General features: G+C 35.1%; 1 protein-coding gene across 1 annotated transcript in view; it reads left to right on the top strand.

Moving 5' to 3' along the window:
• Positions 1-15258, top strand: part of LOC145671784 (uncharacterized) — a 106797-nt gene that overhangs the window by 52523 nt on the left and 39016 nt on the right. The window contains exon 3 of the mRNA XM_081740993.1: positions 9481-10137. Coding sequence (XP_081597119.1) covers positions 9481-10137 — 657 coding nt within the window. The remainder of the gene's footprint in view (positions 1-9480; positions 10138-15258) is intronic.

The raw sequence follows: 15258 nt of genomic DNA on the forward strand, positions 1-15258 counted from the left end.
TTTATGGCAGTTTGTGTGAGGTAATTTATTCTTCATTCTGGACTTTTTTAAAATTTCCATTTTACCTTTAAGATAATTATATTTAGTGAGTTAAGAAAAGCAAAGAAAAAGAATTTGCTCTAAAATTGACAGATAAGGTATTAGTAGCTTAACAATATCTATTGTTGCCAGAAATTTGCATTTGAGGGAATTTTAATTTAATTTGATTTGATTTTAGGTTTAGCGTCCTGTCTCAGAAGCGAGGTCACATGAAATTGGATCTACAACTTAACGTGGGATCCGAACCACATAAACTCCCACTCTCTCATTGACCTCGGAATTGAACTCGGGTCTCTCAATCCAAAGGCGTATACAGTAACTGTTTGGCTACGTTGATAGAATTTTAAGTAAGTAGATATATTTATTTTTACGAGATATTATATAATTACTAGGGCAACCCTAAAGCATAAAAAGCATAACAGCAATTTACACATATGGTTAGTACCTTGAACATGGTTGTGGTTGTCTAAGGGTCCAGAACAAACTAATTTTAAAAGCATAATAAAGCATAATTTTAGAAAATAAAGCATAAAGCATAACTTAAAATATATAACACAATTCTTGGAAAATTCTGTTTAACTGCAAGTTTAACATACTGTATTAATAATTTTTAAAACCAATATTTGCAATGCAAAATCATTGAGAACATAACAATGCAATGAAAAGCTTATTTTTTTTTTATGTTTGTAAACTCTTCGGTGTAATCCTTTGATGTGGAGAAAACAAAGAAAAAAAGGAAAAGAAGAAAACTTTCCACCAACAATGAATAGCACACCAGAACTCCACTCTATATTGTTATGTGTACCTCTTGAACTTCAGCACTTTCTGTACTTTTTGGTGGATTTTGCACTTTCCCTTTTTGTATATATGCACCTCTAATGGTACGTTTCCATTTTACATGTATCTTGTACCTGTCATAAAAAGACCTTGCTACCCGATCTTTCTATCTACTGTTTAGATTTTACAACTTCTTGTAAGCAAGAAAGGTATCACTACCCATACAGCACTACACTCTAGTGGACAAACAGTGAACCTCCTCATTAAAAACATGTATTTTGGCGCAGTCCCCCTCCCTATCTAAAAGAATCCGTTGTTTCGGAAGCAGTGAAACTGGTTTTTCTTTTATGTAAGCGGGAGGGCGATAGCAGGTAGCAAGCAAGACGTCTCAGAAAGTTGCGCATCGTTCAACTTCTTGCAAGATGGAAAAAATGTTTTATGACCCTTACAAGACTATGTGTACATGTTGAAATATGGTAGGGTTTCAAGATCTTTTTTTTCTTTCTTTTTTTTTTTTATGACAGCTACAAGTTCTTCTAACGTGGCAACCCATCTTTAGATGCACACAAGTGAAGCATATCTCTTTACAGTGCATTAAGTAGAAAGTTCATTAAATATGAAAGAAACTGGTTGCATAAAATATTAATAAATAGATCAAGATATTTAGAACTTTTAATGTATAATAAATAGTATACATTATACACGAATAATATAAAACAATGATTGAAATTAATAATAAAGCATAATTTGACAAAAAATAAAGCATAATTAAACAAAAATAAAGCATAATGTGGGTTGCTCTAATAATTACCCTGCTTTTACTCGAATTTCAACAGATGTCGATATTTCTAGAAATAAAATTCTAAATATTTTCCAGCGTAAAACTGGTGAAAAATTAGTTGACTTGTAGGCAACACTGAGCTAAGAATACTATACGTTGTCATGCAGGTAACTAAAAGAAAACGATCGAAAATAAAGAAAATAAAAAGTACTTTTAAAAAGAGAAAAGAAAAAAAGAAAAAAAGGTTAGGCAATGTTAGTTACTGTGAAAACAATGAAAAAATACCATAGGTAGAACTTCTGAACTGCAGGAAATGAAAAAGCAAAAGTTGTGCTTTTTTTTATTTAAAAAATCTTTTTAGACATCTTTTTCTGCAATGTTTGTTTTGGCTGTCTTGGAATACATTTAAATTCTCTCCTCTACAACGTTTTGTAATGACAGGTGGCTGTTTTCTGTTTGCTTTTTGGCTCGGAAATAGAATAATATTTCTTTCTCTTGTTACTTGTACTTTGGGAGTAAATCATGCTACCAGAATGAAAATAGAAACAAAATTCTGCCTATTTTATATTACAAAAGGAATGTTTTTAGTAGTTGCTTTATTTCAGACACAGGGACGTAAATTATTTTGGGATCGAAAGAGGCAACTGCCCAGCCATTTAAGCACCCCGTCGTTCGTCGTTCGAGGGGGAGGGCACTTTAGGATAAACATTTCTTACTCAATATAATACAATACGACCATGAATGTATAAATGAAGCATTGAATAGGTTTGCATCTCAAAAAATACAATAAAAAATGTGATCTGGGCTGATTTTAGTAAAGTGCCTACCATAAGAGTTGGGGCCGCGGTGGCTCAGTGGTAGAGCGTTCACCTCTGGTACTTGGGGTCCTGGTTTGGATCCCAGCTCCCGCCAAGTAAACTTTGTGGTGGACAAACACCGTGTGCGTGGGTTTTCTCGGGGTTCTCCCGTTTCCACCCACTTTCTTCATTCCACTATTTCATTCATTCCTCATCATCACCGTCTCCTTTAGCCTTCCCGGCATAATCGTGGGAAGTAAAACTCAAAGATTTCATTTCATTTCCTACCATAAGAGTCCCGAGAAATTTAATATATATAGCCTAATTTGTGTATATGTTTTGTATGTATGTAGATAGATAACAATATTAGTTCGAACCCTGGTTCGCGAGTTTAAAAGTTGATAGTTTTTAGTTTAGCGTCTCTTCAGCACCGAGGGTATAATGAGAAATGGACCTAAAGTTAAAGGTGGAATCCGAATCACCGTAGTCCGTTCAAATCTCAAGACTCCTCTACTGGGAGTCGAATCCAGGAATACGTGCTCAAAGGACACACTCGTTAGCCAATGAAACAAGCGGGGAGGACGTACAATATGTAATCAGGACAACATTAACAACATATATTTCTTCATTTCACTGCAATTGAATCCTTTATTTTTTTTACCCACTATTTTTTTCTGATTAAGGATTATGAAATTCATGAGTGCTGTGAAAGGCATGTTAACTGATATGAACGAAATAATAACAGCATAATAAAACAAAAGAAATGTTAGTAAGATGAAGTGGCAATAACCTCGATTTTGTTTGTCAGGTTAAAAATCCTTTCTTTTATTCCGTAATCTGGAATATTTGCTATTTTAATGTACAGTATACATGATTATTACTTCAGGAATGTTCTGTTATGTTATTCTGTACCTTTGCAAAAAAATAGTTTTTTTTTTTTATTGAAAGGTAAGAGTAAATTCTTGGAAAGGAGAAAGCGTGTGGGGGGATAAAAATGATCCAAAAGAAGTATAAAAGACAAAATCAGGATTTCGGACTTCATCATATCAACCCGTCCACTTCTCCACGTTAGGCACAATCATGAAGATCACAGTAAGTACAGTGCTACTAAGTTCGGCTATAAAAATCAGAATTATCAGTAGAACTAGTGACGGCTGTCAATCGACAGACTTTGGGGATAATTTACAATTTAAATTATAAAGGATTGCGATTATTATTAGGGTTTAGATTTATGAGCTTTCGGTATCGAAGGCCATTTAGGCCGTCAAGTGGATGAGGGATGACGTCTCCGGAGAAAGGGAAGGAAGGAAGCTGCCTGGGACCTGTATGTTAGGTACGTTAGGAGATATTTTAAAATGATGGAAAATGAGCGATATTAGTGTCGATTACATAGTTTTCAGGGTCGTCGATGCCATTTAAATCCAAATTCAGCCTTCATTGCCTTATATGTCCAAAATGGAACGTATTCTCCCCGTGCGAAGAACGGGCAACCTGTTAGTAACAGATAAGCGGATACGAATCCCAGTGGTTTCCCCGTTTAGAAATGAGAGGAGTTACATTTTATATATATATATATATATATATATATATATATATATATATATATATATATATATATATTTTATCGCAACATTGAAAGCAACGTCGCTTATTGTTTGTGATTGAACCGCTGAAAAACGGCTGAAATTTTAGAAATCAATTTTCGAACATAGTATCTACCTCGACCTGGGCTTTTTATCATATCACCTTGATTAAGGGTTGTACCGTAAGGAGGTTGGGGTTCAAAATTTGTGCCAGAAATAGAGTTTCTTGTGGGTTTTTATTATTACACTTTCATTGAAATGGATATCCTAAGGGGGAAAGGAGATGAAGTATTTTCAATAAAACCTATTCTCCCCGTGCGAAAGACGGGCATTTCAACTAGTATAAGATTGATCTATATTATGTAATATTCATCTAGTATAATTGATGTTCCAATATTCATCTAGTATAACATTCATCTAGTGTAATCTGAAAACAATATCGATAAGATGTTAGATAACTTGAGAAAGGTCTGTAAAGAATGTGGGATGAAAATAAATGTTAGAAAGACAAAAGCCATGGTGATTGGAACGAAGCGGTCAGTGTCACATATTGAAGTAGGAGGGAAGAAAATAGAACAGGTGACTAGTTTTTGATACCTGGGTAGTATTATTAGTGTTGATATGAACTGTGAACGTGAAAAAAAAGCAAGAATAGGAATAGCGAAAGAAGCCTTTAGGAGGAAGAAAAGACTATTTTGTGGGATCTTGAATAAAGAGTTGAGAAAAAGACTCACAAAATGCTTCGTGTGGAGTATTGTTGTGTATAGAGCCGAAACATGGATATTACACAAAAGTGATGAAGAACGACTGGAAGCTTTCGAAATGTAGGTATGGAGAAGAATAGAGAGAGTTGGTTGGGTCGGGCGGAAAACGAATGAGAGAGTGTTAGAAATGGTGGAGGAGAAAAGAACAATTTTAGATGTTAGTACGAAGAGGAAGAGAAACTGGTTAGGACATTGGTTTAAGAAGGAATTGTTCCATGAGGAATGTTTTAGAGGGTACGGAGGCAGGAAAGAGAGGGAGAAGGCGAAGAAGGCTACAATTAATGGACGATATTAAAACAGAAAAATCGTACGTGAAGACGAAGAGGTTAGCGGAAGACCATGGAGCATGGAAACTTCTCAGTTCCAATAATGGCAGAATACCTATGATGATGATAATTATGAATATTGAAAAAGATTAAGGGGGCAGAGTACTAAATATTTTTAAGAAACTAATATTTTTTTCTTTTGCCCGTTTTTCGTAAGTGGAAAGAGGTAATAAAATGTGACTTACCATAATAATAGATAATGTTATTCTACACCCGAAAATACGAATCGGAAGAATTTTCAGTGTTGCCATCCATAGAAATTACAGTGTGACCAGAATTTGATTTACTCAAATATTTAGGTTAAGGCAGAGACTAGAAAAATGAACTCAACGGTAATTGATGACTTATCATATTGTCTATGTTCCTTGTTTACTACTTTTTAAATAATATTTCTATTTATTTTGTAATAACTTATTTATTTTGTGGTAATTTATGTAAGTTTTACAAAATAAGTAGAAATATTATTTGAAAAGTAGTAAACAAGGAACATAGACAACATGATAAGTCGTCAATTACCGTTGAGTTCATTTTTCTAGTCGCTGCCTTAACCTAGATTTTTGAGTAATTCAAATTCTGGTCACACTATAAATTCTGGTTTCTATGGATAGCAACACTGAAAATTCTTCCGATTCATATTTTCGGGTGTAGAATAACATTATCTATTATTGTGGTAAGTCACATTTTATTACCTCTTTCCAGTTACGAAAAACGGGCAAAAGAAAAATGTTAGTTTTTCAAAAATATTTAGTAGTCTGCCGTCTTAATGGAAAGACCATAAAGACAAACATGTTAGTTGGAGAGAATTATTTTTTAAGAAAATATATTTATAAAAAGTACTAGAGCGCTCACTGATGAATGTTGGTATTCGGGTGCAATTTCTATGTAAACGTGAGGCCAATTCTCCTAATAAGCTTATTTTCATATTTTAAATTGCTAGTAGCTTGTTGTATTTGAGGCGTAGGATATAGTATACGTAAGACCGTCTGAGTTCCAGAAGAAGCTGGACGCTCATACTTTTAGGGATTATTCATTGAGTATCTACGAACTTAGAAAGGGGGTAACAAACCCACTTTCATTTACTTATCCACTGATACGAAAATAAAAAAGAACGTACCTATTTGCCCTTGTACTTTATATGCTATAGCGCATTACATTATATGCAACAAGGATTTTGGTCTGCATCATGATATATATTTAAAAATATTTAACATTTTTCGAATCGAAATCAACAAAATTTATTCTAGAAAGTAAAAATAGAATGTTAAGCACATATAATGAAGACAACGCAGTGATTTAATTTGGTAACGTATAAATATATAATATGAAGTATCCTCGCACACTGAAGACAGGGGGTTCTCATGTATACTATTACCGAGGCGTATTTCAGATGCTCTCTTAAATAACCGTAAAATGTGAAGCACATAAAAAAGGATGGTTTTAGGCAGAAAACTTCGAAGCTAATACCATTAACAAGATCACATGAGCCTAGTCCATACAGTTTAATAGATGAGTAACGCAACTGGTTACGAATTTAATTAGTCATAATAACATGAAAGTTAATTAACCTGAAGGAGCATCCTCTTCTATATTTACATCATTTAATAAAATTAATTAGTAATTACCTGTAGCAATAATTAAATGGAGAACTTGTATGTTCTATCTATGCAATTGATTTTTATTATTTGTTTTCCTAGAAAACATGACAAATATTCAGGAATAAATTTTCATAGAAGCTAAAGCAAAGATGATACGCTTATTTTTATTTTCATTTTAAGTTTTATATCTTGAAATACAGACCTAGACCCCAGTCACCTGTGTCACTAAGAATTGGTATTAATAATTCAATACCTTGGAAGAGAAAGGGCGAACCAGAAAACTCGATTTCTTTTCCCTCGCATCTGACAATTCTGGACAACACATAGATACCGCAGTTTGCCCTGGTTCGCCCTTAGTTTTCTCACAGTTTCTATTTAAACAAAGATTCGCCCTTGCTATCTTAATGTACTTGCAAAACTATCAGCTTGATTTAATGACACCCTGCCTTCAGGATTCGCCTTTTCTCTTCCAAAGTCCTGAATTGTATTGTAATGTAATAAATTTAATGTAAAAATAGATTTGAATAATTGACAGTAAGAAACATTTTAGGTCTATATTCTTATGACGAGTTAATTTGGAGTTTCTTTTTCAAAATCTGAATTCTTTCTAATTTCATGCAGCATCTAAACTCTGCATTATTAAACCGAAATTATTAAACCAATCCCAGAAATCTTAAGGCGTGGTGACTCAGTGGTAGAGCGTTCACCTCGGTGCTTGGGGTCCCGGGTTCGATCCCAGCCTCCGCCAAGTGAACTTTGTGGTAGACAAACACCGTGCCCGTGGGTTTTCTCGGGGTTCTCCCGTTTCCTCCCACTTTCTTCATTCCACCATTTCACTCATCTCTCATCATCACCGTCTCCTTTAGCCTAACCGGCATAACCGTGGGACGTAAAACTCAAAGATTGCATTTTTTTCAGAAATCTTAAACCATTTTATAGTAGACTTCAACGTTAAAATATCTTCAAACTACTTCCCGTAATTCAACTAGTATCCCGCATCAAGATGACATATTCTTAAACAACTGCTGTCTAAAGACATAGAAACAACAGACAACAAGGGTGTTTGTTACTTCTCAGAATCCTCAATCCTCATTGCAGGTATGTTGCAAGTGCAACATTTCATGATGACGTCACAGCACTTTCGTTCTCGCGGATTCTGGCAATGCTAATTGAGATGTGGAGCTCCTTTGTGGCTAAGCGGTTAGGGTACGCGCCTTTGGCATGGAAGACCCGAGTTCGATTCCCGGCGAGAGCTCATGTGGTTTGAATTCCACGTTAATCAGTAGGTCCACGTCTTACATAGCTTCGCTGCTGAACGGAACGTTAAACTCAAAAATCAGACAATTGAAATGTGATTGCGTGCGATGTGTAGTATATGATCCCCGTCGGGTTGTAAAATGAGTGATCGAAAGGAACAGCAAATTTGTGTTAACTTTAGTTTTAAATTTGGAAAAACGGCTACAGTGACGGAGGGAACGTTGCAAGTAGAATTTGATGAGATGTCAAGGAGTTACGCAAGGATCTTTCAGTATTTCACAGATTTCTAAGCTGGAAGAATATTCGTGAAGAATAGTCCCCGTCCTGGCCGACCGTTCGTGAATCAAAATAAGAAGAAAACTGCATAGGTCATGATAATTGGGAAATCCAATCATCAACTGACTGTGCGTGAAATTGCGAAGGGGTCAAGCACTTTCAGCGACTTATATCACCAAATATTACACGACGCAGCATGTATCGACGAAATCCGCAATGAAGGTTCTCGGAAAGGGCCAGAAGTACAATAGTGTCATTTTGAGCAGGGAAGTAGAGGAACTAATCGCCAACATTCAGAAGTCCGTGGCAAACATCATAACAAAGAATGAGCCATTGGTTTACGGGATACGATCCCAAAACTAAGGTAATATAGTTGTCATGGAGGTTACCTCGATCCCTGAGATGAAAAAAAAAACTAGATTTTAAAAGTTTCAAAAAAAGCCTGATACCAAACCTTCTAGCAAGTCCTTCAGAATACAGTTTCTCTTCTGCCAGTGTGCCAACCAATTTCTCTTACCCTTTTGAATTACATTCTATGTTTTGTTCTTTTCTCTGCACTACTCCAAAACTTTTCTTTATCTGTCTTCCGTTTATCCATCTATATAATTTTCTCAATTCTTCTCCGCATCCACAATTCGAAAGCATGTCTAGTTGTTTTCCATTGCTTCTGTGAAGTGGCTACATTTCCACCATGAATAAATCTACTGACTCACTCATCACCAGATCTCCAAAACTATCAAGCATAGAATTTTTATATTTTAAAATCTCAAATCTTCTTGTACCCTAGGTTGCACAGAAGACACGATTTTGCGAGATACAACCCCTAAAGGAAGACAGGGGACATGAAAGGTTTTTCGCTTTTCTCCAGATCTCCGAAACTACAGATCTGTATTAGGTGTAGAACATTGACATTTATATGAATATTTCTCATGAACCCCAGACTGATGATAAGGATGGGTTCCTAAGGGGAAACCGGGCTTGAGCGTTTACGATTTCCATAGTGAGTTATTTTGAAATGAGAGAAAAATGAATACACATTTCAAATATTTTTAATAAAACTTGTTCTTCTCGTAAGAACAACGGACATTTTGCTAACAGCATTACAAGTTATATTTAGAAAAATGAACATTATATTCAGAGCAAGCAACTACAAATAAACATTATTTTCAATCGGGGGTAGATAAAACCTTAAAAAAAATACTCTTTGGTTGTTGCTGATTAACTGATGCCTTAATTATTTTCTTATATTAATTACTTTACTAAATGTGTTGTTATTCTTTGGCAGGTTCTGTTAGTTCTTCTTGCTTTGTCAATCAATACTAGAGCGGAACAGGAGTCAAAGAGCAAACAACCTGAGAAAAGAGGTATTACCGGTTTAGGGCTGGGTTATGTATCTCTTGGCCACGGAGGACTTGGAGCAGGTCTTGATCATGGAGGACTCGGAGGAGGTCTTGGTCATGGGGGCCTCGGAGGTGGACTTGGAGGTGGTTCTCTGGGTGGAGTAGGTGGAAGCATTATCACAGTGACAAGAAATGTGCCTGTGGCTGTACCACAACCTGTTCCTTATCTAGTCGAAAAAAGAGTTCCTTATCCTGTTCCTCAACCAGTGCCAGTGCCAGTTGACAGACCTTATCCTGTTCATATTCCAAAGCCTTATCCTGTTCCAGTGGAGAAAGAAGTTCCATATCCAGTCGATCATCCTGTTCCTTACCCTGTGGTAAGACCAGTACCTGTTTTAGTGAGTAAACCTGTAGCAGTTCCAGTTCCAAAGCCAGTACCAGTCCCTGTATCTAAGACAGTAGCTGTTCCAGTTCCTGTTCCACAGCCAGTTGTAGTGCCTCAACCTATTGTAGTGCCTGGAGGTGATATTGGTGGAGGCCACGGTGGACTAGGAGGAGGTCATGATTTTGGAGGAGGACTTGGAGGAGGACACTTATTTAAACATTGAGACAAGTAATATATATGTATATATTAATTTGAAGACATAATGTTATATGCAATAAAAAATAGTTACAGTAAACATTCATCTACCTATGAAATCTCGAAAAAAGTTGCAAGGATTTTCAATAGAAATTTTGCTTAGTCTTTTCATGGCTTGTGATGGACATGGTCATTACCAGAGAAGTTTCTAGGCAAGCAGTGAGTCCTCTGGTCACTACATTTATAGAGCCATGTACGTTCCTTATTTCTTGTTGCTTTTTAACAAAACACTAGCTGAACCTGCAATATTTATAGAGCGCACTGTTCTAATATGAGCGTGAATCTCCTTCCCACTTCTCACTATATCTGTACAAGTTCCTTTTCGAACAGGACAGGAAGACTCTCAAAGGGAGTGAAGTGTTATAGAGAAACATATAAATGTAGTATTTTAATATATAGAATGTTGGTGGGAGTTTGTGGCAAATTTGGATAAGTAACCAAATGCAATTATTTTTTTCTTATAATTCCATATCCGAGTACGCCTCATTGTGGGTCCACAAGCCTTCGAAGTTGACAGCTAGTAGTAGCTTTTCTCATTCAGATTAGAGCAAAGCGCCTGAAATATCCATCAACCCGCTATACGGAGCTCATCTACTGGTTGCCTATTACAAGGAGGGATCAACCTTAACGTCCTAGTGGAAATATTAAATTAATAGGGTCAAAACGACGCCTAAAATCTGGAATAGAAAAATTAAGACTTTTTTTTTTTTTTGAAAATTTGAATGAAAACTGGTAAGTCTACACAAAATTTTGGAATCGACCAGTGAAAACGGTACGTTTCTAGCACTGTGGTTTCCGAGATCTCATTGTCGAAAGGTTTGGCTTCAAAACCTGTTATGTACATTTTTATAATTTTTTCAGGAGAAACGAAAAACAGTATCCTGGTTAGATTTTTCGCTTTATAAAAGTGATATGATAAGTAATATTTGATGCTGCAAGTAACTTGATACCTTCTCAAGTAATAATAAATTAGAGAGTCTAAAAGAGTCTAAAAGCTGCACCAGATAATACTATTATCTCGAAACGGCCGAAAATGTCACATAGCAGGTTTTGAATTGCCGACGTCGATATGAACTTTTCTTGACCACAAACCTAGCATTTTAATATATAGACTAGCATAACCTGCGCTCTCCACACAGCGCACCATTCATATATGAGCATGAATCTCCTTATCATCCCTCATAACATCTGTATACATATCCCTTTACAGACACAGGTGAAGGACGTCTTGATAAAAATCGGAAAGGGGTATCATAAAGGAGAGACTTTTTCGATTATTTTTTTCAATATCTCGCACCGTTTGCAAGATTTGAGCCTACTTCTGGTTGGAGTTTCTAATTCATGTACGAACAGTGTTCGACCTACACAGTGAAGGCTCAGTGACATTGATTCGAAAATTTGAAAAAAAGAAGAAGAAGAACGAAATCTTTAACTTAACGTCTCACGAAAGTGCTCTTTATTGTTAAAAGAAAGAAAAATTGAGGCATTATTAGTGGAAGTGAATGATTACATAAAAATTGGTAGAATGATAATGAAGACAAAACGGAAGAACCCCGAGAGAACTTACGGACATAATATCATCCAACAGAAATTCACATGGTTTGAGATCCAAGTAGGGTCGTCACACACTGGAGTAAGTGCTCTACTACCTTTTTTTAAAAATTAAAAAAGGCGTCCTTACCAGACTCTTGTCCTATATTCTAATGTCTGATGGAGCTAACTGGTTTATAACGACTTATCAAAATGATAGTCGTAAACCTGGTTCGTTTGCTGAGATAAAAATTCGAAGTGGTAGTATTTCTTTGGCATGAAAATATTAGCTTTGATAATTATGTACCATTAATCTCACCTTTTTAATAAAAAAGACAACGTCTATAAACGGTGCTAAACTGATTTATTATTTGATATAACTTATAATATCCTTTTCTTAAAACTGTTAAGTACACAAACTCACTGACTAGGTAACCATAAAACATGTCCATAGCAACAACTATCCCATAATAATCACTTACATATATTAAAAACATTCTTCTTTTTTTAATATGAAATTAACATTCTACTAAGTATAGTGCACATGTATGAGTACTTTCTGCCCAAGGTACAGGTAAATATTACTCAAACCAAAGTATTTTGTTATATAAAAATGTCGCTCGACAAAGGGACTGAATATAAAAGTCATGAGTAGGCTTGGCTTTTATCTTCAAGAACCACTGGTCCGTTTACATTAGTGTTCTCACATTACATATGTCCATCATATTTTGATCGCACCTTGTATATCTATTCATTACATTTCACATATACATTAAACAAAATCTTACACTTCATCAATACTTATCTTTAATTACATTAATTATATTTATTTCATTATTATCCATTATATTATTATTACATTTCCTTATTAAAAATATCGTCGCTTATTTAATTAATCGATGAAAGGTACGATTTCAAAGAATGTAAAGGACAAACGTGGGTTACAAATAATATTAATCTTTAAGGGCGCATTAAATAACAAATAAGTCAGATGTTGCATTTAAAGGTATACATCGTAGCACTAAGATGTTATAATAAAGAAGAATTTCATTCAAGGTAGTCGTTGAATAATTAGTTTTATAGAATAGATCTTCTACTTAACATAATCTTTGACAATTAAGTTTTCAACACAAATCAATCTAATATAAATAATCTTTGCTTTTAATCATTTATGAATCGAATTATGATTCTTCACATTAACAAGAAAGAATAAAAATCATTTGAAAATCAATTTTCCAGTCTACTTAAAACTCTATCACATAAACTTTAAAATGAAAATTCACAAGAATCTATAACTAATATGGGCTTAACCTAATTTCATTGACGGTAATCATATTACATTCGTACTTGCATATGAATCTAATAAAGTGCATTGTACCGCACACTCATGATTAGGTTCTACATTATGTTGTACATGTCTTTCATCGTGATTTTGATTTTGATATGAAGTGCCATCTCTTGATCTTCCATTACGTCTATCCACGTAGTTCGCTGTATTTCTGGAATTTCGCCATACATTACGTCTATTTTTAAACCTATTTTGACTATATGGTCTAACATATGAATTGCTACGATTAATTAGGTTAGGCGTATTCCCTACATAACCTTGTCTATTTTGCTCATTTTGATTGCTAGAGTATACTCGGCTTAGGTTAGGTTTCATATCATTTACACTTCGGATATTTAAATTCCGAACAGGCACCAAATGATCTGAATTATTCTTATTTTTACCCATTCCTGATTGTGGATTCATGGCATGGTATTGAGTTTCGTAGCATTGGACAAGCATCAATAAATGGCTGAAACTCATACACTGTGTGGAAAATAAGATCTGTTGCAATTTAAATGGAAGCAAATTTCGAATCGATGCTATTATTCTCGATTCCGATTGCAAAGGATTAACGACCTTTAATTCGTTGTAGACATTTACAACAAACTCTACAACAGATTTATGCAATCGAGGATTGAAGTGTTGATTTCTAAGGGTGGCATCTCTATTTGCCAGCAAAAAGTCATTTTCATAATTTGCGATCAATGCCGCTTTGAATTCCTCATATGTACTAATGTGATCACGTATTGCTTTAAACCATAAGGAACAAGGTGGGAGTAATACATGGGGTATTAATTTCATATATTGTGATCGATCAATACACATTATATTGCATTCGTCTTGGAATTTCTCTAAGAAAGAAGTAGCATTCTCATTACACTTACCACTGAATTTGCTCATAGCTCGAATTTCACTCATCTTAACACTTAATTTTACCTTCTTTTTCTCATTCCTTGTTCTTGTTAAGTGATAGTTCCTATCCATGACGTGCTGTGTCGTCGCACCATCTACGTTTCGCTCATCAGTACTCTTCGGACAACTTTCTTCTAGTATAATATCCTCATCAGACCCCGGCGAAGGCGAGTTCATCTCTGGTGAGTGGGGCAACTCAAAGCGATCACTACCCAAGTTATTACGGTAAATGTTGTCTTTAGCCTGTAACGTTCTAATCTCTTCCTGAATAGTAGCTAACAACTGTGTATTTACACGTATGTTATTAGAATTGTTGCTGACCTGGATCTTTTGCTGTTTAATGGAAGATTCTATTACTTCTAAATCTTTTTTTACAGCACTAATTTCTTGGTTTTGGTGATTGTGCTTTTCTTGACAATCATCGGATATCCTTTTTAACTTTTCCTCGAACTGTGAGGATATGTCACTCACCACCTGGACAATCGTTTGTTTCGTTTCATCTGATTTCTGTTCTATCCGTTCTATCCGTCTACTTAATTCTTCATATTGCTTGTTAGCTTCGTCAAACTTCAGTTCTATCTTCTGTTCCATGGTCTTGTTAGATTCGTTGAATTTCTGTTCCATGGTCTGCTTTAATTCTGCATTTTGTTTGTTAGCTTCGTTGAACTTCTGTTCCATGGTCTGCTTTAATTCTTCATTTTGTTTGTTAGCTTCGTTGAACTTCTGTTCCATGGTCGTGTTAGATTCGTTGAACTTCTGTTCCATGGTCTGCTTTATCTCGGTAGACATCTGCATCATTTGTCGCTGTAAAGCTAACAAGATTCGATCCTCCGATGTCAATCCTGGTGTTACACTAGTTTCACCTTTGTCACTAGTATTTGATTCCTGCTGCATTGTTTCGTTGTCCATTTTTCTTATGATTACTTTACCACTTCGCAATATGGTTAAGTTCGTATTCATTAACTGTAGTATAAAAGTAAATTCAACCTTACTCTTCTTCGGGAATTGAATTTACAAAGTCCCGGGTGAGGTAAACCAAAATTTTTACAACGACTTATCAAAATGATAGTCGTAAACCTGGTTCGTTTGCTGAGATAAAAATTCGAAGTGGTAGTATTTCTTTGGCATGAAAATATTAGCTTTGATAATTATGTACCATTAATCTCACCTTTTTAATAAAAAAGACAACGTCTATAAACGGTGCTAAACTGATTTATTATTTGATATAACTTATAATATCCTTTTCTTAAAACTGTTAAGTACACAAACTCACTGACTAGGTAACCATAAAACATGTCCATAGCAACAACT

Source organism: Thermobia domestica, chromosome 15 (assembly GCF_964235325.1).
Source record: "Thermobia domestica chromosome 15, izTheDome1.hap1.1, whole genome shotgun sequence".
NCBI lineage: Eukaryota > Metazoa > Arthropoda > Insecta > Zygentoma > Lepismatidae > Thermobia > Thermobia domestica.